We start from the raw sequence: 25,342 nt of genomic DNA, 5'->3' as shown, positions 1-25,342 counted from the left end.
CACAGTCTTTTCATTCCCTGTCCAGTAAAATCACGAACAATTGAGAACAACATGAATGCACTCAGATTGGTAAATTTAATTAAAACAATAGCATATACCAGTTTAAGTGATTAAAAAAATCACATGAAGCCAAAATAATTGTCATTTCTTTTAGCCTAAGTGAAAAATACATCAACTAAGAGCACTTTGTTGTAAAAATAATAAGTTCAAAGATTTTGGTCAGTATTTTTTAAGTGCATTTCATTGTTCAGGGAAACTACAGGCATTACAGTGCTGCGAGAATAAGTTTGTATCTGCTGAATATGGTTGCAAGATTTTAAAAGGAGAAATAACTAATACTTAACATTTTTACGTGAATATGCCTTTAGGTAGGAAATATGATTTCTTTATAACTTAGAGAGAAACAGAACCACATGTTTTTTGTTTTGTTTCAATTTATTTTTATGTACACATCTCTTCCTGATCTCCCGAAACACCAATCACATCCCCCATATGTGAAGCACTGTGATCAATTTCATCTGCAGCACTGTTCAATGTTTTCTTAGATCTTCTTGATTTCACTTCTGTCCACTCACTTTCCTCAGCATCCATAGTTTCTGGTAGAGGTTGCAGGTTTCGCATCTGTTGAAAGAAAATCATACATAATAAACAGATAACATTGTATAGTATTTCGTGATATGTTACCAAATTCTGACAACGAGCACCCTCCTACCTGGATCATAAATGCTGGCAAATGTAAAAATGTATCTATAGCTACACTTCTGATAGGTACGCAAAATGTCCAACTAAAGGCAGCATAATCTCTTCCTTGCACTCAAAAATGTGTTCCAGTCAAAATCATCTTCTGATTTGGGAAAATAAGGGTAACAGAGGCTGGAAAATGTGAACCTTCTGCAAGGAAAATAATTCCCAGAAAACATTACCTCTAACCTACCTAACAGATGACCTCTACCTAGCCTATCTTGCTGCATTATTACTAAATTTCGCCTGATTTCTGAAACCAAACCTCATTCGCAGTTACAAATGCGTAAACAAAACCAATAGGATTCTATTTAAAACAAGTCAGTAAACTGCTAAGAAATTCATTTGACAAAATTCTGGAAAAAAGAGATTGCAACTCGCCATATAACAGAGATGTTGAGTTGCAGATATGAACAACAAGTAAACTTTTGGCCAAAAGGGCTTCTTCCAGTGGCCGCGCGCGCGCGCGTGTGTGTGTGTGCACGCGCGTGCGTGTGTGTGTAAGCCTACTTGTTTGACAGTTGCCCATCAACAACTATCTCCACTATCTCGTGAGTAGCACTGTATTCTTTTCAAAACACTTATTATTCCATCCTGTATTTTCCACTGTTTCTATGAAATTCATTTCATTTTTTGCCAGCATTCAAATAATTAGCCCCATTACTGAACAAACCATTCTTATAATTAATTTTTCACACAAGATGTACAGCACTCTTTCTTCTAAAATGCTTATGGTGTTAGTTATTTTGTGCAAATTTATTTGGTAATCATCCAATATTACATTGTGCACATCAAAACTTCATCTGTGGTAGCAATGTTGGGGTATCCACATGTATTAACTTCACAAGGAGTAGGGTATATTTGTAACTCATCACTCATTCATTAAACCATTGCAATAATGGAGCAATTTATAATAAACTTACTTTTCTTCATTGCTTTAGTACAGCTAATTATTTTAATTCTTTCTTCTGTTCCAATAATATCATTATTTAATGTAACCACATCATTGTGTGCCCACCATCCTCTGGTAGGAATCGAAGGTACCACAACAGATGCGGACTACACGACACGATTGCACACAACTTGCATCCATTCATGTTTGATGTCTTCCCAAAGGTGATGCCATCTTCTAGCAGGGTAACTGCCCATATCACAAGGCAACAAACAAACATTCTACATTGATTTGAGGAGCATGACGGTTAACTTACATTGATCCCTTGGATGACAAATTCAGACTCACTGCTCACATTCAAGAAAAAGCCCGTCAAACCTAGACAGCAGCGGAAATTTTGAAGCTTTGTCATACAAATTGCACTTCTTCAGTTGGCCCATCATCATGGATGAGTGTTGAGTGTAGCACAATGAACCCAAGATAAAGGAACATAGCAACTGGTGGAAATATGGTAGATTTACCACCAGCAAGTAGCCAAGTATTTGGGATTGCCACAGTGTAGTGCTAACAGATTATGCGCGTAGTGGGCAAAGCATCACAAGACCATATTTTACTGAAATGTCCTGCTAAGGTTACATGAGTTGTTCAGTGTAATAGGTAGCATGCACGGGACAGTCATACACATTGTTTCTTTGGGCTATCAAATTTTGTCCCAGCCCAACTATTAACGTGTCACCCTGTGACTTCTTCCTCTATCCTTAGATGAAGAAACCATTATGCGGAAGACATTTTGAGACAAACAAGACGATTTTGGAGATGTAACATTTCCTCAACAGCCAAAATGCAGACTTCTAGAGTCTAGGTCTCTGCCTAGTCATCCAGTGTTGGGAAAAATGTCACACTAAAAGTCTATATCAGGGCCAGCGCAGTTATGGCAGTGCTTATCTACTGGTCATAGGTTGGCAGTGCAACCGTTTTGCATAGCCGGTGAGTTGATTCTTTGATGTAACCGATGAGAGGCGAGAAGAGACGCAACTCATTTCTAGTGACAAAATTGAAACAATTGTCTTTTTGCTGTTTTTTAGTGTATTAGTGAGTCTCGAGAGAAATACTTTGTCATTATGACAGTAAGTGCTACAAAGTCAATTAATTTAAGTGATTTAGTTCTGACTGGCGACATTCTCTGTTGGTGCATGTCTCATGGATTAATTGCAGAGGCACAACAGTGTATCTAATGTGTTTGTGAAATGGCTCTTTAAAAGTCAAACGTTTGTGTGGATGAAACGACCAGGATGGGCAGCAAAACCTGCCACTTTGAATAAGTGGATTAATGTTTTTTAATTCAATCATGGGAGAAGCTAGGTGGATCAATCTTCATTAATATAATTGCATGTTTGATATGTTAATAAACAATGATCCACCTACCTTCTCATATAATTTAATTTTTAAAAAAATGATCTTGATCTTTGCACTGGACAATATTTGTACAGAATCTTTTAGTTGTCCCGTTCTCTCTTTTTTCAACTAAGGGAGGAACGTGTTGTTCCAATCATATTGTGACAGAAGCAGTGAAGTAGCACAGTCACCATAACGTAGTGGTTATGATACTAGAGTGTTGCATGGAGTGTCGCAAGTTCAAAACTCACCTGACCTGAAACATTTTAATTTCTATATTCGGTTAGAGTACCGTATTTACTCGAATCTAAGCCGCACTTTTTTTCCAGTTTTTGTAATCCAAAAAACCGCCTGCGGCTTAGAATCGAGTGCAAAGTAAGCGGAAGTTCTGAAAAATGTTGGTAGGTGCCACCACAACTAACTTCTGCCGTCTAATATATGTAGCGCTGCACAGGCATGCTTTGCAGGCACAAAGATAAATACTGGCGCCAAAACCTCCGCGTCAGTAAATAAATTTTAAAAAAAAGGTGGAAGACAACATTTCTTCTCCGCCCCGAGTTTCGACCACTGCATTTTATACATTATCCAACGAAGTAAATACAAATTCCGTATTGTTCATCTTCGAATGTAGCAGCATTTCAATGTACTACGAAAATCCGACTGGCAAGACTGTTTGGGATGTTTGTCAATATGGCCAACTCTACATTCTGAATTTTTTCCTACCTGTGAGAATATATGGTTGCAAATAGGAACTTTTATGAATTGTGAATCATATGCAGTTAGAGAAAGCTTTTGACAATGTTGACTGGAATACTCTCTTTCAAATTCTAAAGGTGGCAGGGGTAAAATACAGGGAGCGAAAGGCTATTTACAATTTGTACAGAAACCAGATGGCAGTTATAAGAGTCGAGGGACATGAAAGGGAAGCAGTGGTTGGGAAGGGAGTAAGACAGGGTTGTAGCCTCTCCCCGATGTTGTTCAATCTGTATATTGAGCAAGCAGTACAGGAAACAAAAGAAAAATTCGAAGTAGGTATTAAAATTCATGGAGAAGAAATAAAAACTTTGAGGTTCGCCGATGACATTGTAATTCTGTCAGAGACAGCAAAGGACTTGGAAGAGCAGTTGAATGGAATGGACAGTGTCTTGAAAGGAGGATATAAGATGAACATCAACAAAAGCAAAACAAGGATAATGGAATGTAGTCTAATTAAGTCGGGTGATGCTGAGGGAATTAGATTAGGAAATGAGGCACTTAAAGTAGTAAAGGAGTTTTGCTATTTGGGGAGCCAAATAACTGATGATGGTCGAAGTAGAGAGGATATAAAATGTAGGCTGGCAATGGCAAGGAAAGCGTTTCTGAAGAAGAGAAATTTGTTAACATCCAGTATTGATTTAAGTGTCAGGAAGTCATTTCTGAAAGTATTCGTATGGAGTGTAGCCATGTATGGAAGTGAAACATGGACGATAAATAGTTTGGACAAGAAGAGAATAGAAGCTTTCGAAATGTGGTGCTACAGAAGAATGCTCAAGATTAGATGGGTAGATCACATAACTAATGAGGAAGTATTGAATAGGATTGGGGAGAAGAGAAGTTTATGGCACAACTTGACCAGAAGAAGGGATCGGTTGGTAGGACATGTTCTGAGGCATCAAGGGATCACCAATTTAGTATTGGAGGGCAGCGTGGAGGGTAAAAATCGTAGAGGGAGACCAAGAGATGAATACACTAAGCAGATTCAGAAGGATGTAGGTTGCAGTAGGTACTGGGAGATGAAAAAGCTTGCACAGGATAGAGTAGCATGGAGAGCTGCATCAAACCAGTCTCAGGACTGAAGACCACAACAACAACAACAACATGCAGTATTCCCTTCGCCATAAGAATAATACAAATATAAACATTTTGCCATGTATTCTTTAGTGTTTGCTGCTATCTCATTTAAATCCTGTCTGCCTAATAAACTACGAAACTAGGGTGAGACAGCAGCAAACGCGGAAGAATATACATATCATGTCATGTTTATATTCTTATGCCTAATAGTGATACAGTCAGAAATGAAGCAGCAATCGACTAGATTTTTAAATCTAAGATGACTCTTAATTCTGTGCAGAATGTAATGTACTAAAGAGGTGCCCGCAAAGATTTTCAAACCGACAAAAATTTTCGCTAAACTCTCGTTCAGAACGTCTTCTATCATAAGCCGTCTATTATTTGGTTCTTGTTGATCATTATCAAAGAAAGCAGCAGTGTAAGTAACAACCTTCGACCATAGATACTAGTAGACTGGCCTTGCTGTGCGGAAGCTATGGGGTTAGTGTGGCTCCAACATAAACCACGTGACTGGTGGCAAAACGTGGCGGGATTTCAAATCAGCGGTCTGCCATCCTATATTTGTATCGGATTTTCCCCACATTTCTCAATTGACTGCCAAACACTTCCAACAAACATTACTTTTTTATTTGTGAAAAATTATGCCAGAACTACATTTGACCTGGATTTGTTCAAAGTACCATTTATAAAATCTAACAAATACATCGAACGCCACTCTGGTGGGCAGTGGGACGAAATTACTATAAACTATCAATTACAATAAAATGTCGTTAAAATTCTTTTAAACAGTAAGAGTGGGCTCGTTTCAACACTTTAAACATTGGATTCGCCACGTTTCGAGCTCTAGTCACTTATAAAAGAAAATGGGCTATGGGAATTATGTCAACTATAGGTGTCAAAATTGTTTACTTTAGGAGCAGGTCCATTTTAGAGTATCAATTTTAGGTGCACTTCAAAGGTTCAGTTCCCACTACTTTTACAAAAGTTTAAACTATCAGTTTAAAAAAATGATATTTTAGATGAAAGGTGAGACTTTGCAGTTTCAGAAAATAATTTTGGAGCCTAGGTTTAAAAATGACAGACACTGCAAATACAAATTATAGATATACATTGTAAATAATAACTAACCTATCAAAACACTTCTCCGCAAAGTGCTTCGAGCAAAGGCACGTATGTGCAAACGACTTAAAGTTTTTCCGTTTCAGGGCCTGTATCCAAAGCTGCCTTCGGTTTTCATCCTTGCGGAACCTGTGAGTAGGAACGCGAAACGATTATATTTACTTCTGTAACCGAATTATCACAGATACTTTCCAAAATGTAATATTAGTCTGACTTTACAGGCATCACTTTCAACACCTTAATTTACGTGATAGTCTATTTCAAGTGTAAAAAACATATAAAAGTCACTTCAGCAGATTTCAATAAACACATCTGCACTATCATAGAAACGCTTACACGTGAAATGTAATGCCTTTTCCCCGACAAAACGCTGAGTACAGCCATAAGCGCAACACGAAACAACCATGTTTTGCCAACATTCACGTGACTTCAGCCCAGAGATGTTGGAGCCACGAAAATGATGTCAGGGCCAGTCTATTATATTTATGGTCGAAGGTAACAACAAATAGAAGTCTCTTGCCATTGTTCTGCTAATGAGACGATTCCTCTCTTTTATTTTTATTGTAAGCGGCGGTGGCGCGCACAAAAACAAGCCATGCCGTGAGCCGGGACAGGCCGTAAACACTCATTATCAGAATGCAACAAACAATTCATGACACAGTACAGTAATGCATTATTAGCTTAGAGTCACATAAACACCTATAACAAAGAGATCGGCACTTACCAGATCAAAGCAAAATAAGCATTCAACTCAAACCAGACGAAGTACGTGAAAAAAGAAAGGTATCCGTATAAATACGGATGGAGCGCGTTGCGCATAGCAATGGCTACCTAGTAAAGCTTAAGTGCTAAAGCTTACGACTCGAACCTACTGTAGCTGTATCATCATTCATTCCATCTAAATTGTGTCTCATATTACAATGGACCAACTTTGTTTTGATTTGGTGGTGCGGCCTAAAACTTTTCTCTCCCCTTGAATTTCGAGTCTCAAATTTCAGGTGCGGCTTAGATCCGGGAAAAATTTTTTTCCTTGATTTCGAGTCTCATTTTTCAGGTGCGGCTTAGATTCGAGTGCGGCTTAGATTCGAGTATATACGGTACATTCTAGAAGTATCCCCAAATGGCAAGACTCATTGTACTGGAATTTTCTGTAGCTGTATATGTATATATACCGTATGTGTTCTGGCCGGAGGCAGTTCACTCCACACTCTTGTATGTGCAAGTGCTGAATAAATCTTTGTTACGTGAAGTTAGTGTTCGTCATTCATCTAATTACACCTTCCTCTATGTGACATTATTCTGGTGGAGGCACTGGGTATTGGAACTTGTGATACCGCACATTATTGACAACACAGTGGCTCCCATCAGGCCATGACAGAGCCACCATTTATGTGGCAAGAAACCCAAGTTCGAGCCATATTCAACATATCGCAATCTATCAGAGACAGAAGAAGAGGACATCACGATGATAGCAATTGTGTGCCGCCACATGAGACATTCTTCTGGGTACCCTGGTGATGATGGCCAAGATCCAAACAAGTGGCTGAAGATGTATGTGCGTATAGCCAAATTTAACAAATGGGATGACACCATGTGTTTGGCTAACGTATTTTTCTACTTGGAGGGCACTGCCATGCAATGGTATGAGAACAATGAGGAGAAGTTCACAAGCTGGGAAGTATTTCAGGCGGAACTGCGCAAGTATTTCAGTGACACACAATAACAGAAGTGCAAGGCTGAAGATAAATTAAAGCGCAGGGCACAGCGTCCAGGAGAAACTACAGCATCCTACATTCAAGACGTCTTGGAGCTGTGTAAAATAGTAGAACCTCGAATGAAGGAGGAAGATAAGGTTGCACATATCATGAAGTGTGTTGCTGACGACATGTATCAGGCTCTCCTCCTGAAGGAGGTACCAACAGTGAAGATTTCATAAAATGGTGCCAGTATATCAAGACAATGCATCAAAAATGAATTACACGCAAGAAATTTGAACAGCTTCCAAACGTCATATCGATGTCTGTGATGGAGGAAGAAACTGATTTCACAAGTATTCTATGTCAGGTAGTGAGAGAGGAAGTTCAGAAGGCACTTGCATTGCATGGTGAGCAAAAAACCGAGACGCTTCAAGAAGTCATAAGGGAGGAAGTGGAACAGACATTGAACCCAATCTCTCATCCTTCTTTTCCATTTAAAATGGAAAAAAAGTCAAGACACAGGTGAAGTTACATTCCTCCAATGCCGCATGAGGAACCTGTTTGGGCACCAATGAAGACTGATGCCTGGAGGACCCAGGATAACCAAGCAGTATGTTTCCACTGTGGACGATCGGGACATGTGGTGAGCTATTTTCGAGAAAGGCAGCGGATATTTGATGACGCCTGTGACAGAAGACAGCAGACCGATCTCAGCTGACGCCAACTTCAGAACGATGAAGATGAATGAGAAGATGTGGGTGCAGGATGACTTAGGTCACCATCGCCGCAAGCTAGCCGCTGGAGAAGATGCTCCCCAACATGCCGATCAAGGTCTCCATCGCCATTTAGAAGCTCCAGCCAATCACCTAGCCACCGCAAACTGGAAAACTAAAGTGACCGACCTTCCTTAGAGGTGAGACCACCGAAGAGAAAAATCCTCCACCGGCGATCACTACAAAAATGATAGGGAACTACATCACTATCCTCATGGATGGTCAACCAGCCCAAGCACTTGTGGATTCTGGAACATCATATTCAGTCATTTCGGAGAAATACTATCGCCACTTGCAGAAAACCGTATTCGTCGACAACAAAACATCTCTGCTGAAGGTGGCTAATGGGAAATATGTAAAACCTACAGACAGATGTGTCATTCGTGTGGGTATAAGTGGCCATACACAGCCCTTAGAATTCATCGTCTTACAAGAGTGTAGTCGTGACTTGATTCTCAGATGGGACTTTTTGAAAGCTTCTCAAGCAATTACAGGTTGTGGTCACTCGAAGATTATGCTAGATGAGATGAGATACTGTGGACAGAAAGATGCGCATCTGAGTGTGTGGAGACTGTGTGTTCTGAATGAAGTGATCATTCCTGCAGTCAGCACTAGGAAGGTAGCTGTCATATGCCATGCCATGCAGCAACCCATGGATTTTGTAGTGGAATGTAAGAGAAGCACACCACCAAAGAATAACTTGGCTAGTTAACTGTCGCCTAGAACCGCAGATCCTTCCAAGACACATGTGCATAGCAAACACTGAACCATAAATTGCAGAACAGCTGAGCGTCATGGAAACTTCCCATGCAGAGTCTGTGGACGAAATTAGCACTACCACTACTAGACAAGATCTTCTAGCTCGACTATCACCAGATCTCACTAAGGAACAACAGAAGAAGCTACCTACCATTCTTCAAGAGTTCTCTGAATGCTTCAATCCATAGGTGAAGAGCAAATTAGACAAATCGACGGTGAAGCACCAGATTAGCACTGGAGACCCTCAACCAATAAGCTAGAGAGCATACCATGTGTCAGCAAGGGAATGTCTAATAATTCGCGACGAGGTAGAGAAAATGATGAAGAATGACATCATTCAGCCTTCGTAGAGCCCACGATCGTCACCAGTGGTTCTCATCAGGAAGAAGGATGGCAGTTGGCGCTTTTGTGTTGATGACAGGAAGCTTAACAAGATAACTAAAAAGGACGTTTACCCTCTTCCATGAACTGATGATACACTAGATTGCCTGAAGGGGGCTAAGTTTTTCTCAACCATGGACATGTACTCGGGGTACTGGCAAATCGAAGTAGATGAGGCTGATTGTGAGAAAACTGCATTCATCACCCCTGAGGGCCTGTATGAGTTTAAGGTAATGCCGTTTGGTTTGTGTAATGCACCAGCAACTTTTGAACGGATAATGTATAATCTTCTGAGGCACCTGAAGTGGACAATGTGGCTTTGTTATTTAGATGACATTGTGTTCTCAGAGATGTATGATGAATACATAAAAAGACTGAGGGCTGTTCTAATGTGTCTCCAACAAGTCGCACTGAAACTTAATCCAAGAAAGTGTCTTTTTGGAGCAAAAGAAATCAAAATACTCAGGCACCTTGTGTCAAACGAAGGTGTGCGGCCAGACCCAGAAAAGGTGAGAGCTATAACGGAATATCCTATTCCTTAAAGTATTAGAGATGTGAGAAGCTTCCTCGGATTGTGTTCTTATTAACGTCGTTTTATCAAAGACTTTTGTATCAAAGCCAGGCCAATCCAAGAGTTGTTAAAAGCCGATGCTAAATTTATCTGTGGTGGTGCTCAACAAGATTATTTCGATGTTCTGCAAAAAGCTCTGACGACTGACCCTGTACTTGGTCTGTATGATGAGAGAGCACCTACAGAACTAAACACAGATGCCAGTGGGTATGGGACTGGTGCTGTTCTGGTGCAGATTTCAGATGGAAAAGAGAAGGTTACAGCCTATGCTTGTAGGACACTTACAAAAGCCAAGAGAAACTACTCAACTACAGAAACAGAATGTCTTGCTGTGATCTGGGCCATGTGCAAATTTCGACAGTCTCTCTATGAAAGGCCATTCACAGTTGTCACTTTGTTGGTTGACAGGTTCTAAGGATTCAACAGGACGACTCGCCAGGTGGGAACTATGTCTTCAAGAGTATGACATTACCTGAGAAAACAAAAGTGGAAGAAAACACCAAGATGCTGACTGTCTCTCAAGAAACCCTGTGCAAGACCATCAAGACTTTGAAGAAGATAGTGACTGTCTCACTGCACCCCAGGGTGTCTCTGCAGAGCAGGAGGAGGTCGCCAAGATATCTCAAATTATGCTTGCCTTAAATCGGTCAGAGGATTTGAAAGAACAATTTAAGGTAGTTAATGGATTAATTTGCAAGAAAAACTTTGATACATTTGGAAAGAGGTAGCTACCAGTGATTCCTAAACACATGCACTTAGATGTTCTACAGAAATTCCATGACACACCTGAGGCCAGACATTTAGGATTTATTAAGAAATACGATAGGATCTGCAAGAGATTTTTCTGGCCAGGTTTATTTAGGAGTGTTCGTCACTATGTGTCGCACTATTGAGAGTGCCAGAGGAGAAAGGCAGCTCCTCATGACCACCTCATACCAATTCCAAAATGCCTTTCCAGCATGTTGGGATTGACCTCCTCAGACGATTTCCAATGTCTGCTAGTGGCAATAGATGAATTATTGTTTGCACTGATTACCTGAGGCGATATGCCATTACAAAAGCCGTGGAAACAGCCAATGCATTCGAGGTAGCCAAATTCATCGTAGAAGACATTGTATTAAAACACGGTGCCCCAAGGTCGTTAATTATGGATTGAGGGAAAGTTTTTCAACTGAATGTTGTGACAGAGATAAACAGTCAGTGCAACATTACTCATCACATGATGACTGCCTACCATCTGCGAACTAATGGGCTTACTGAACACCTTAAGAAAACCTTGGCTGACATGCTATCAATGTCCGTCAATGTTGAGCAGAGCAACTGGGATGAGGTGCTAACTTTTGTGACGTTTGCCTACAACACCGCCAAACAAGACACCACAGGATTTACGCCATTTTTCCTGGTGCATGGGCGTGAGGTGACTACCATGATGGACACTGTGTTTCCATTACATCTTGATGACGTGGACGACAACTACATCGGCCAAGTGTTAACAAGAACTTACGAAGCTCAGCAGTTAGCTCAACTCTGCACACTGCAGCCTCAAGAAAACGATCACCAAAGGTATGACGCGAGCCACCATCCTATTGTCTACCAGCCTGGTGACCTCGCCTGGCTCTTCACTCCTGTTCGGAAGGTTGTTCTCTCTGAGAAGCTCCTCAGGTGCTACTTTGGACCTTATAAGGTTGAAAAAAGTTGTCTGATGTTACTTATGGAGTTGGAGATTTCAAACCCGACACAAGACGAAAGATCAGAGATACGGTCCACGTCCTTCGAATGAAGCCCCATAAGGATCCTGCAACCCAGGGTAAATTCAAAGCTCCAGCAACAGGCAACAAGAGGAAAGGTACCAAAGAACGTAGCGGAAAGGGAAGTTCTAAGAAGATCACCGCCAGGGCGAACATCAGCGATCGGGAGTCGGAGTATGCAGGACCGATGACTTGTTCCCGGACTAGGAGGATGTAACACCGAGACGCTGTTCGCTTAAGTAGGGAGCAATGTCTCATAAGAAGCCAAATAGCGCAGTCGCCGTAGTGTAGTGGTTATGATACTATATAGTTGCACGGAGGGTTGCGAGTTCAAAACTCACCTGAACTGAAAAATTTTAATTTCTATTTTCGGTTCAAGTACATGCTAGAAGTATCCACAAATGGAAAAAAATCATTGTACTGGAATGTTCTATAGCTGTATATATACCGCACGTGTTCTGGCCAGAGGCAGTTCACTCCGCGCTCGTGTATGTGCGCAAGTTCTGAATAAACCTTTGTTACGTGAAGTTAGTGTTCATCATTCATCTACTTACACCTTCCTCTACGTGACAATATGGTCGTGGCAACTCTGTTTTGTGCCTATTTCTGTTGCCCAAATTAGATTAACATTACCTGCACACTGCTGATCACTGCATAGCATAGAATATGTGACATCATTATAATTAGTTACTACATGCTTGTGAAATGAAACAGCAGAAAATGACCATCTCTGCAAGCCACTGTCACATTACACTTGCAGTTTTTGAAAATGAGACAGAAGAAGTAGTGGAGACCTATGCAACTATAATGCTTAATAATACTGAACACTATCCACCCCATTAGGCTATAGCCTTAATAATTGGGCCCTATGATAAGTTTGTACATATTACTATTTTTATGTAAACTAAGGGAAAAGCAACCGCTCACTATATTGGGCTGATGCCCAGTGCCCAGAAGGACTTAACAGAAAACAGGACTTACACTAGTTTTCGAGTTCTTGAACTTTTTCTGTTGAAGGTATGCATATTCATACACGCAACAAAGACACACACACACTTCCACATTTTTAAGTAAACAAAATAAATAATTAAGTTACTAGTATACACGCTTTAAAAACACAGTAATATCATTTCGTAATTTCATTTGCTGTCTCAATACAACATATCTAGATTTGAAAATTCAACACTCCACAAAAAATATACACTCCTGGAAATGGAAAAAGGAACACATTGACACCGGTGTGTCAGACCCACCATACTTGCTCCGGACACTGCGAGAGGGCTGTACAAGCAATGATCACACGCACGGCACAGCGGACACACCAGGAACCGCGGTGTTGGCCGTCGAATGGCGCTAGCTGCGCAGCATTTGTGCACCGCCGCCGTCAGTGTCAGCCAGTTTGCCATGGCATACAGAGCTCCATCGCAGTCTTTAACACTGGTAGCATGCCGCGACAGCGTGGACGTGAACCGTATGTGCAGTTGATGGACTTGGAGCGAGGGCGAATAGTGAGCATGCGGGAGGCCGGGTGGACGTACCGCCGAATTGCTCAACACGTGGGGCGTGAGGTCTCCACAGTACATCGATGTTGTCGCCAGTGGTCGGCGGAAGGTGCACGTGCCCGTCGACCTGGGACCGGACCGCAGCGACGCACGGATGCACGCCAAGACCGTAGGATCCTACGCAGTGCCGTAGGGGACCGCACCGCCACTTCCCAGCAAATTAGGGACACTGTTGCTCCTGGGGTATCGGCGAGGACCATTCGCAACCGTCTCCATGAAGCTGGGCTACGGTCCCGCACACCGTTAGGCCGTCTTCCGCTCACGCCCCAACATCGTGCAGCCCGCCTCCAGTGGTGTCGCGACAGGCGTGAATGGAGGGACGAATGGAGACGTGTCGTCTTCAGCGATGAGAGTCGCTTGTGCCTTGGTGCCAATGATGGTCGTACGCGTGTTTGGCGCCGTGCAGGTGAGCGCCACAATCAGGACTGCATACGACCGAGGCACACAGGGCCAACACCCGGCATCATGGTGTGGGGAGCGATCTCCTACACTGGCCGTACACCACTGGTGATCGTCGAGGGGACACTGAATAGTGCACGGTACATCCAAACCGTCATCGAACCCATCATTCTACCATTCCTAGACCGGCAAGGGAACTTGCTGTTCCAACAGGACAATGCACGTCCGCATGTATCCCGTGCCACCCAACGTGCTCAAGAAGGTGTAAGTCAACTACCCTGGCCAGCAAGATCTCCGGATCTGTCCCCCATTGAGCATGTTTGGGACTGGATGAAGCGGCGTCTCACGCGGTCTGCACGTCCAGCACGAACGCTGGTCCAACTGAGGCGCCAGGTAGAAATGGCATGGCAAGCCTTCCACAGGACTACATCCAGCATCTCTATGATCGTCTCCATGGGAGAATAGCAGCCTGCATTGCTGCGAAAGGTGGATATACACTGTACTAGTGCCGACATTGTGCATGCCCTGTTGCCTGTGTCTATGTGCCTGTGGTTCTGTCAGTGTGATCATGTGATGTATCTGACCCCAGGAATGTGTCAATAAAGTTTCCCCTTCCTGGGACAATGAATTCACGGTGTTCTTATTTCAATTTCCAGGAGTGTAATTTAAATTATGGCTCAAACAGTAACACTTAGTGGAGGTAAGAAACTGAACCTTCCCGGTTGATTAAGACTGTGTGCCAGATCTTTAAATTCAAGATTTCTGCCTTCTGAATGGCAAATATTTATTAAAGTGTCCTGGTCGGACACACAGTTTTCAGCTATCACAAAGGTTCATACTGGCACAAACTTCAAGGTAGAATGATAGTTTCATTTGTATTATTATGTTTTGAACTCTGACGACAATGCAGAAAAACATTGCAAGTAGGTTTACCTTAACAGGAGCAGGAGCAGAAGTGTCTAATTGTTTACACAGCCAAAGTTGACAAGGTGGTAATTTACTCAGCAATTCCTTTATCTTGTCAGTTTCTCCTACTCTGTGATGTTGATAGAACCTCCAGAGTAGAGCACCAACCTCATCAGGTGAGTTATCCTCACACACTGTTTGAAATAATGAATCCATGACTTCTGATAGCACATCAGCCATTTCTTCACAACTGATATCATCTGAAACATACACACTGCATTTTACAAAGAGAGAGAGAGAGAGAGAGAGAGAGAGAGAGAGAGAGAGAGAGAATGCAATGCCAACTTAGGAGGAAAAAAATTACAGTATTTCCTTATAATTTTATAACTTTAGAGGTAATTGGCAGTCAATGAGAACTAATAATAAGGACAAGCTTCACTTGCAGTAAATAAAAGCAACCAGTTTAAAAAAAGCAAGGAAAATAATAATGAGAATCACCTAAAGTTATTACATTAACAATATTTTCTGTAACCAGCACTGCACAGTTTGTGTGTACTTAACCCTCAAATGGTATGGTGCACATCAGATCTGACCCCAACAGTTCAGTTTCCCTCTACACTGCTCTACCATCACGATGCAGGCAGTCCAGCCAGTCAGGAACCCTGCTAGACAGTCATGTGATGGCAATTGGAGTGACTGTAATTATTGCAGAAGTGATCTTAACTGTCTACATGTATTCTGGGTCGTATCCAACCCAACCGTACCACTAATGTTACTAATTTTACTACATACTTTTTTTGTATGTTTTGATATGAAAATGGCTTGGAAACAACTGTTACACACACATAAGACTATTTTAGCTGAGTTATGTCACTAGGAGAATCCTTCATACCAGGAGGATGTTGACACTGACCTGGAGGAGTCCATCTCAAGAGTCTCAAAATGGAAGTCTTAGGAACAGTGATATAGAAGAAGACTTTTGCACTGTGATGATGTGGGTCAGAGGCACAAGAGTGAACATGGAACTGAAGATAGAAATTTTGGGTTAAGAATGGACGAGCAAACAATCTGGACTGAGAAGCTTTTACATACAAAATATTCATGGAAACGCTTATTCAAATGTGATTAGTCGCCAGCCTGGACCTGAAGGGAAGGCACAATGGATTACATTATTTTCAGATTTTATGATTCATGAAATGATAGAAAACAATGTTCATCATAATAATAACAAAACAGAACACCCAAAGCTCAAATATAGTGACCCCATCAATTCATTTTTACACTCAACAAACGTAACTTAGATAAGGCTTTCATTGGTTTCTTGTTCGTGAGTGGTGTTTGAAAGATTCTGGCTTATGCTGAAATGATATTTTCTCCAAGGTGTATGGAGCACTAATTTTCTATTGTGCTATATCGCAGAAAAGATTTACATTCCTTCTATAAAATTTGAGATTCGATGATAAAAGTACTAGGGACTCAAGAATGGCTAACGACAAATTTACTGCATTTCAGGAAATATGGGACATTTTCATAAGTCATTGTTTGAGATATAATCATCAGTGTATTTGATGATGGATGAAACATTACTAGAGGTACTCAAGGAACCCTCCGCCACACACCGTCAGGTGGCTTGCGGAGTATGGATGTAGATGTAGAAGTTTCCATGGTTGATGTCCCTTCAGAATGTTTATACCATCAACACCTGATAAGTATGCTCTAAAAATAATGTCATTGTGTGACACCAGAACGTTCTATTGCATTTCAGACATGGCATATATTGAAAAAGAACAAACAATAAGGATGAGTCATCCATACCGAATCAGTATGTTCTAAGACTTGCTGACTCGGTGACAGGGAGCAATCAAAAGTCAACAACCGATAAGTGGTTCACTTCACGTAAGTTGGCAGAGAAACTGACAGAGAGAAAACTTACATTATCTGTTATACCACATAAAAATAGGCAAGATATACCACTATCCATGTTATCAATGGCCCCAACTGGGACTGTAAAGTTTGTCTATCACAACAACAAAAAGTTAATTTCTTTCGTCTTTAAAAAGAACAAAAAAGTTATCCTAATGTCAACAATGCACAAAAGTGGAACAACGAGAAATGACTCAACCAAGCTAAATGCTTCTGAATTCTATAATCTAACAAAAGATGGAGTGGAAATGTTGGACAAACTTTGCAAAGACAAAACTATCAAATGGAAAACTCTACGATGGCCATGGAGATACTGCTTCAGAAAGTAATATGAATGAAGATTCATTCCCAGTATGTGCATGGGCCATGTATCTATAAAATCTCATGTCGGGTTTGACCAAACCCGTGATGGAAAAAATAATGTTCAACCAATGTATTTTGAAAGCTCTTCATTTGAAAACTGCTAAGTTGTTAGGAAAAAAGAGGAACAATCCACTGTCTCACACAACCAGAATTTGCAGACAAACTGAAGAAGATGCAACTTGAGCGATCCTTCGAAAGACAGAAAGAAATCAATTTTGTGTCATGCATATGTAGAGACCATAAAACATTACTGTGCAGCATTAGGCATGTGACTGATGATTCCATTGAGAAAGCAGAAATATGATATTTCTATTTTATTTCTGGAAACATTTCATTTTTTCTTTATGTTATTGTTTGTTTTGTATAAAAACAGGAATTGTGTTTCACTTTGTGAAGGTGCTTTGATGGCCACAAAGGGCTGATGATTATATGTTATGCCTACAAAAAGGATTTCTCTCACGTAACATACTACCAGTAAATTTTGTTATTCAGTTTTATTACATACTGTGTACCTATATCCACAATGAGTGAGGTGGAGCAGTGGTTAGCACACTGGACTCTCATTCAGAAGGATGGTTGTTCAAACCCGCATCCAGTCATCCTGATTTAGGTTTTCCGTGATTTCCCCAAATCACTTCAGGCAAATGCCAAGACGATTCCTTTGAATCGACAAGGCCAATTTCATTTCCCGTCCTTCTCTAATTCGATGCTTGTGCTCCATCTCTAATGACCTTGTTGTCAGCAGGGCATTAAACTCTAATCTCCTCCTCCTCTCCTACATCCACACACACCTCATCAAAGATAGATTGGGTTGGATCCGACCCAACCATTCCGTCTGTTTCATCTCCAACCACTGTACCATTTGAGTGTTACGAAATGGCCTCAAAAGTCATCAAAAGCTGCTGTAACATGTGTTTATTTACACTACACATAACACAAGTTTTAGCCATGTGACCTCCTCTAACTTACAGATACCATTACACCAGGCTGAAGTATAGGTTGTGTAATTAACACCAAGGCACCTCCCTTTAACCTGATGTAATGGTATCTGCCAGTTAAAGTGGGTCACTTGACTGAAGCTGGTTATCCGCAAATAAACATTGCAGCTCCTTCTAGTGACATTGTTATGCCACTCCTTATAGTTGTTACATTAACATCTACAAAATTTCAGAGCTAATTTACAACAGAATAACTTAATACAGAAGTAGATTGAATGCACTGCATTATGAATAGAATATAGCTCTCTCAGTAATTGCATTTCCTTCCCAATAACAAGGATTTCAACATCATTCATTCTTTATGTTCAAAAGAGCCCATCATGAAGGACAATATTAAGGAATGTGAAAAAAGATTCACTAAGTGAAGCAACGACAGAGCAAATAACATTATGCTGCTGCCTTGTGAATTATATCAAACAACTGTTGTGTGTGTCGTATAGCTAGTTTAGTATCTACATGACCATGTACATTTGTCACAGATAACTAGTTCTGTTCAAGAATCATAAAAGGAGGTTGTATACATGGAAGAATCCCAGAGATACTAAAAAGTATCAGATAGATTATATAATGGTAAGACAGAGATTTAGGAACCAGGTTTTAAATTGTAAGACATTTCCAGGGGCAGATGTGGACTCTGACCACAATCTATTGGTTATGAACTGGAGATTAAAACTGAAGAAACTGCAAAAAGGTGGGAATTCAAGGAGATGGGACCTGGATAAACTGAAAGAACCAGAGGTTGTACAGAGTTTCAGGGAGAGCATAAGGGAACAATTGACAGCAGTGGGGGAAAGAAGTACAGTAGAAGAAGAATGGGTTGCTCTGATGGATGAAGTAGTGAAGGCAGCAGAGGATCAAGTAGGTAAGAAAGACGAGGGCTAGTAGAAATCCTTGCGTAACAGAAGAAATATTGAATTTAATTGATGAAAGGAGAAAATATAAAAATGCAGTAAATGAAGCAGGCAAAAAGGAATACAAACGTCTCAAAAATGAGATCGACAGGAAGTGCAAAACGGCTAAGCAGGGATGGCTAGAGGACAAATGTAAGGATGTAGAGGCTTATCTCACTAGGGGTAAGATAGATACTTCCTACAGGAAAATTAAAGAGATCTTTGGCGAAAAGGGAACCACTTGTATGAATATCAAGAGCTCAGATGGAAACCCAGTTCTAAGCAAAGAAAGGAAAGCAGAAAGATGGAAGGAGTATATAGAGCGTCTATACAAGGGCGATGTACTTGAGGACAATATTATAGAAATGAAAGAGAATGTAGATGAAGGTGAAATGGGAGATACGATGCTGCGTGAAGAGTTTGACAGAGCACTGAAAGACATGAGCCGAAACAAGGCCCCGGGAGTAGACGACATTCCATTAGAACTACTGATGGCCTTGGGAGAGCCAGTCCTGACAAAACTCTACCACCTGGTGAGGAAGATTTATGAGACAGGCGAAATACCCTCAGACTTCAAGAACAATATAATAATTACAATCCCAAAGAAAGCAGGTGTTCACAGATGTGAAAATTACCGAACTATCAGTTTAATACGTCACAGCTGCAAAATACTAACACGAATTCTTTACAGACGAATGGAAAAACTGGTAGAAGCCAACATCGGGGAAGATCAGTTTGGATTCCGTAGAAATATTGGAACACGTGAGGCAATACTGACCTTACGAGTTATCTTAGAAGAAAGATTAAGAAAAGGCAAACCTACGTTTCTAGCATTTGTAGACTTAGAGAAAGCATTTGACAATGTTGAGTGGAATACTGTCTTTCAAATTCTGAAGGTGGCAGGGGTAAAATACAGGGAGCGAAAGGCTATTTACAATTTGTACAGAAACCAGATGGCATTTATAAGAGTCAAGGGGCATGAAAGGGAAGCAGTGGTTGGGAAGGGAGTGAGACAGGGTTGTAGCCTCTCCCCAATGTTATTCAATCTGTATACTGAGCAAGCAGTAAAGGAAACAAAAGAAAAATTCGGAGTAGGTATTAAAATCCATGGAGAAGAAATAAAAACTTTGAGGTTCGCTGATGACATTGTAATCCTGTCAGAGACAGCAAAGGACTTGGAAGAGCAGTTGAACGGAATGGACAGTGTCTCGAAAGGAGGATATAAGATGAATATCAACAATAGCAAAACAAGGATAATGGAATGTAGTTGAATAAGTCGGGTGATGCTGAGGGAATTAGATTAGGAAATGGGACACTTAAAGTACTAAAGGAGTTTTGCTATCTGGGGGGGCAAAATAACTGATAATGGTCAAAGTAGTGAAGATATATAATGTAGACTGGCAATGGCAAGGAAAGCGTTTCTGAAGAAGAGAAATTTGTTAACATCGAGTATAGATTTAAGTGTCAGGAAGTCGTTTCTGATAGTATTCGTATGGAGTGTAACCATGTATGGAAGTGAAACATGGATGATAAATAGTTTAGACAGGAAGAGAATAGAAGCTTTCGAAATGTGGTGCTACAGAAGAATGTTGAAGATTAGATGGGTAGATCACATAACTAATGAGGAGGTATTGAATAGAATGGGGGAGGAGTTTGTGGCACAACTTGACGGGAAGAAGGGACCGGTTGGTAGGACACGTTCTGAGGCATCAAGGGATCACAAATTTTGCATTGGAGGGCAGCATGGAGGGTAAAAATCATAGATGGAGACCAAGAGATGAATACACTAAGCAGATTCAGAAGGATGCAGGTTGCAGTAAGTACTGGGAGATGATGAAACTTGCACAGGATAGGGTAGAGATGGAGAGCTGCATCAAACCAGTCTCAGAACTGAAGACCACAACAACAACTAGTTCTGTGTCATATGAAAGTAGCCTTGTTTACAAATGCTACTTGAAATGCAGCTTACAGAAATTGTCAACTCTTCAACCCATAGATTTAGGGCCTCGCTAATTCCTCAAGGTGGCTAATTAGGTGTGTTTTCAGACATTTTTGATTTTACCATTGTTCTCAATTGCTCACTTCAAATCAGACTGAAGAAAATTTACAGCTACCTAATTTCTATATACATACACCAAATGGTTCTGTTTAGATGAGGGGGAAGGGGGCAAAATTCAACTCTTTCTAACTCATCAATGGTGTAGACAGAGTTGGTCACAAGTATAGATGGACGAGTGAAATTCTGCAAAATAAGACAGCACCCAAGTCTTCATACGAACCTGATCGTCAAAAAGATATTACTCAGAGCAAGAAGAGTGAAGGGCGTGTGTCCCACAGAAAGCATACTTTTGATCAGTATATAAACACCAAAATAGATATTAATAAATTATAAGATCATATATTTTTTTATTATTACGATATTGTACACTTACCGTTGGCAACAAAGGTTTCTATTACATAGTCCACCAAACTTTGTGCGTTTTCACGTGTCCCCATTCCATGCTCGACGGCAAGCTGTAAATAAAAACCTACATCAAAGTACAGCTAAATTACGAAGCATTTAAGGTTTCTTAAAGCATTTCAGCCTGACAGCTGCAATATGTTTCACGTAAGAAGTTAGGTGTTATTAGTTCACTGTCAGCCCTGCAATTTACAACAGCAACGCATTTGTAATGATATAGCAGAATCTTGTCGGCGATTCAAAAAAGTAGGCAACAGTTATATTACCATTGCGTGGTTTTAGTGCAACTAGAAAAAGCACGGAATTATTTACAAATAAAGAGAAACTGATTTTTTAACTACCTGCAATGCAGTCCAGTTATTTAACACGCTTGTCACAGCACTCCTAAATATATCTGACTCCATATCTTCCACACTTCAATCCCCTATTTACACACATAACCACACAGACATACCATCACAACACGTTCGCAGCTGGACTGCAAAAAAAAAAAAAATACGGTACACGGCTAAAGACTTGAAGATATTCCAACAACTTACTTCAAGGTTTTGTAATGCAAAGATAAACCATTTAAAAAACAAAATACGCACGACAGCCGCGACTCCACATGCAACGAAGCCTCTGTATTTATCATGGAGGTAATACCTCCATGTTATTTATAATTGAATTTTAGGAAATCTTTGTAATAGTATGTAGTACATCACCCATAATCACCACACCCCTAACCAACTAGCCTGTGGAAACATCGTACTGGATCACTGTAGTGTCAGTGCATGTCAGCCACAGTAGTTAAAAGCCACTTACTGCCGTCAAACAGCGTTTGTAAGGGTAACAGAAACTTTCGGGCCACAGCTTTCAAAAATGCGTCATCTGAAGTAATTTATGACGTCGTTATTGTAGTTATGCCGATTTTAGACCAAGAGCTTGTTGTTTCTAGGGTCTTACAGGCTCATCATACACTCCCGTAAATTGAAATAAGAACACCGTGAATTCATTGTCCCAGGAAGGGGAAACTTTATTGACACATTCCTGGGGTCAGATACATCACATGATCACACTGACAGAACCACAGGCACATAGACACAGGCAACAGAGCATGCACAATGTCGGCACTAGTGCAGTGTATATCCACCTTTCGCAGCAATGCAGGCTGCTATTCTCCCATGGAGACGATCGTAGAGGTGCTGGATGTAGTCCTGTGGAACGGCTTGCCATGCCATTTCCACCTGGCGCCTCAGTTGGACCAGCGTTCGTGCTGGACGTGCAGACCGCGTGAGACGCCGCTTCATCCAGTCCCAAACATGCTCAATGGGTGACAGATCCGGAGATCTTGCTGGCCAGGGTAGTTGACTTACACCTTCTAGAGCACGTTGGGTGGCACGGGATACATGCGGACGTGCATTGTCCTGTTGGAACAGCAAGTTCCCTTGCCGGTCTAGGAATGGTAGAACGATGGGTTCGATGACGGTTTGGATGTACCGTGCACTATTCAGTGTCCCCTCGACGATCACCAGTGGTGTACGGTCAGTGTAGAAGATCGCTCCGCACACCATGATGCCGGGAGTTGGCCCCGTGTGCCTCGGTCGTATGCAGTCCTGATTGTGGCGCTCACCTGCACGGCGCCAAACACGCATACGACCATCATTGGCACCAAGGCAGAAGTGACTCTCATCGCTGAAGACGACACGTCTCCATTCGTCCCACCATTCACGCCTGTCGCGACACCACTGGAGGCGGGCTGCACGATGTTGGGGCGTGAGCGGAAGACGGCCTAAAGGTGTGCGGGACCGTAGCCCAGCTTCATGGAGACAGTTGCGAATGGTCCTCGCCGATACCCCAGGAGCAACAGTGTCCCTAATTTGCTGGGAAGTGGCGGTGCGGTCCCCTACGGCACTGCATAGGATCCTACGGTCTTGGCGGGCATCCGTGCGCCGCTGCGGTCCGGTCCCATGTCGACGGGCACGTGCACCTTCCGCCGACCACTGGCGACAACATCGATGTACTGTGGAGACCTCATGCCCCACGTGTTGAGCAATTCGGCGGTACGTCTACCCGGCCTCCCGCATGCCCACTATACGCCCCCCCTCAAAGTCCGTCAACTGCACATACGGTTCACGTCCACACTGTCGCGGCATGCTACCAATGTTAAAGACTGCGATGGAGCTCCGTATGCCACGGCAAACTGGCTGACACTGACGGCGGCGGTGCACAAATGCTGCGCAGCTAGCGCCATTCGACGGCCAACACCGCGGTTCCTGGTGTGTCCGCTGTGCCGTGCGTGTGATCATTTCTTGTACAGCCCTCTCGCAGTGTCCGGAGCAAGTATGGTGGGTCTGACATACCGGTGTCAATGTGTTCTGTTTTCCATTTCCAGGAGTGTATAAGGCACACTGTAAACCTTTGTTTTCCGAGCAAAAAATTATGACAGTAGTAAACCTATATATATGTACTATGTCTTAATCTATACGAAAAAGAAGCTACCCGAAGCTAAACGAAGAGAAAATATACAATGCTACAACACTAGCAGGAATAGATGTATTTATACTTCATTTCACAGACTCTCAAAGTCACTGAACAGTTATGAACTAATGGGGCACAAATTATTTAATAAACTTCCACTAGCTATGCAAGATTTACCAGAGCAACCATTCAAACAAGCACTGTATGACTGGTTAGTTGCCCACCCATTCTACGACATAAAGGGTTTCATTAATTGTAATTTAATACTGTAATAACAAACCGATTACTCTTTTGCAAGAAGAATTATATAGTATTATAAGTATGACTCTGTACGATTTCACCAGTAGTAATAGTACACTGTAATAACAAACCTACTGTTCTTTTGAAACATGAATTATATTTTATTATATGTATGACCTGGTCAATTGTAATATTATACTGTAATAATTGCTCTTTTGCAACAGGTATTATATTGTGTTATAAGTATGACATTGTCTATTGCCTTAATGGGCTAACGACAATAAAATTATTCTATTCATCTCAAGATTGGTTTGATGTAGTTCTCCACATTGGTCTCTCCTGTACGACCCTCGTTCATCCGTGCGCGATTACACACACAAATATCCTATGCACATTGGTACTCGCTTACTGTATTCAAACCTTGGTCTTGCTCTGCATTTATAATCCCCCATACTTCCCTCGGACAGACTGTGATGCATCAATATGTTTCATATTAGTTGATCTGTGTTGCGCGTACACCATCAAACACTTTGACGCCTCCCTGGCAGCATTTTTTCCGAAAAAATAAACAACGAACTGAAATCAACTTAATGTTTGCAACACAACAAATTACTACGAACTAATAGCGGAAAGTGTAAACTGTGAGTGTGTTAGCTCTACATATATAGACGTAAATTGAACGAAAAATATACGACATACGTAAAAATCAGTGAATACTGCAATCGTAAATGAATTTGCGTGATATTATAACTCAACTGTCCGGAAATTCGGTCTAGAATAGTGAACTACTGGTATGTATATGAAGTCAAATGAAATGGCTCACGAGTGTGATGTGCGCAATGTTCTACCACACCGAAATACAACCGTTGGAAGTGAAAATATACCACGTAAAAAATGTGTAGCAGATATTGAACATTTAAAACAGTGCATCATAAGTATGCAAGCAGCGATTAACACTTTAAAGAATGTTCTAACGAAACTTCGAAATGAAAATACTGAACTGTTGGGTTATCTGAAATCGAGTGCACCAATCAAAACAAAACCTACAAAAACTATAAACAGTGAGAAAGAAAAGCAGAATGAATGGATCAGAATTCAGAATCAAAAATACTACAGCGAAGGACTCAAGTGCTTGTGTTACGAAGTGCCCTGATAAAACCAACAAGGTTAGTACAAATGAAAATTGTAAAAAAAAACGATCGACCAGTGCCCCAAAAAATGATACACAGTGAAA

General features: G+C 41.3%; 1 protein-coding gene across 1 annotated transcript; it reads right to left on the bottom strand.

Annotated features, from left to right (window-relative positions):
- Positions 1 to 414: 414 nt before the first annotated feature.
- Positions 415 to 21,908, bottom strand: LOC124615786. The gene is made up of 4 exons (XM_047143904.1): positions 21,750 to 21,908; positions 21,380 to 21,461; positions 14,801 to 15,033; positions 415 to 621 (listed from the first exon to the last, which is right to left on the bottom strand). Exons 1-4 carry the CDS (start codon positions 21,810 to 21,812, stop codon positions 442 to 444), a joined length of 558 nt encoding a protein of 185 aa, XP_046999860.1. The 5' UTR covers positions 21,813 to 21,908; the 3' UTR covers positions 415 to 441.
- Positions 21,909 to 25,342: the final 3,434 nt, after the last annotated feature.

Source organism: Schistocerca americana, chromosome 5 (genome assembly GCF_021461395.2).
Source record: "Schistocerca americana isolate TAMUIC-IGC-003095 chromosome 5, iqSchAmer2.1, whole genome shotgun sequence".
NCBI lineage: Eukaryota > Metazoa > Arthropoda > Insecta > Orthoptera > Acrididae > Schistocerca > Schistocerca americana.
The sequence above is the reverse complement of the archived record's forward strand: the minus strand, read 5'-3'. Positions and strand labels throughout refer to the sequence as shown.

Coding starts and splice junctions, on each gene's coding strand:
- LOC124615786 (XM_047143904.1), bottom strand. CDS start 21,812: ATGGAGTCAGATATATTTAGGAGTGCTGTGACAAGCGTGTTAAATAAC. Junction 21,462..21,749: donor ATAACTGGACTGCATTGCAG/GTAGTTAAAAAA, acceptor TTTTATTTACAG/CTTGCCGTCGAGCATGGAAT. Junction 622..14,800: donor CTGCTCCTGCTCCTGTTAAG/GTAAACCTACTT, acceptor TTCTTTCAACAG/ATGCGAAACCTGCAACCTCT.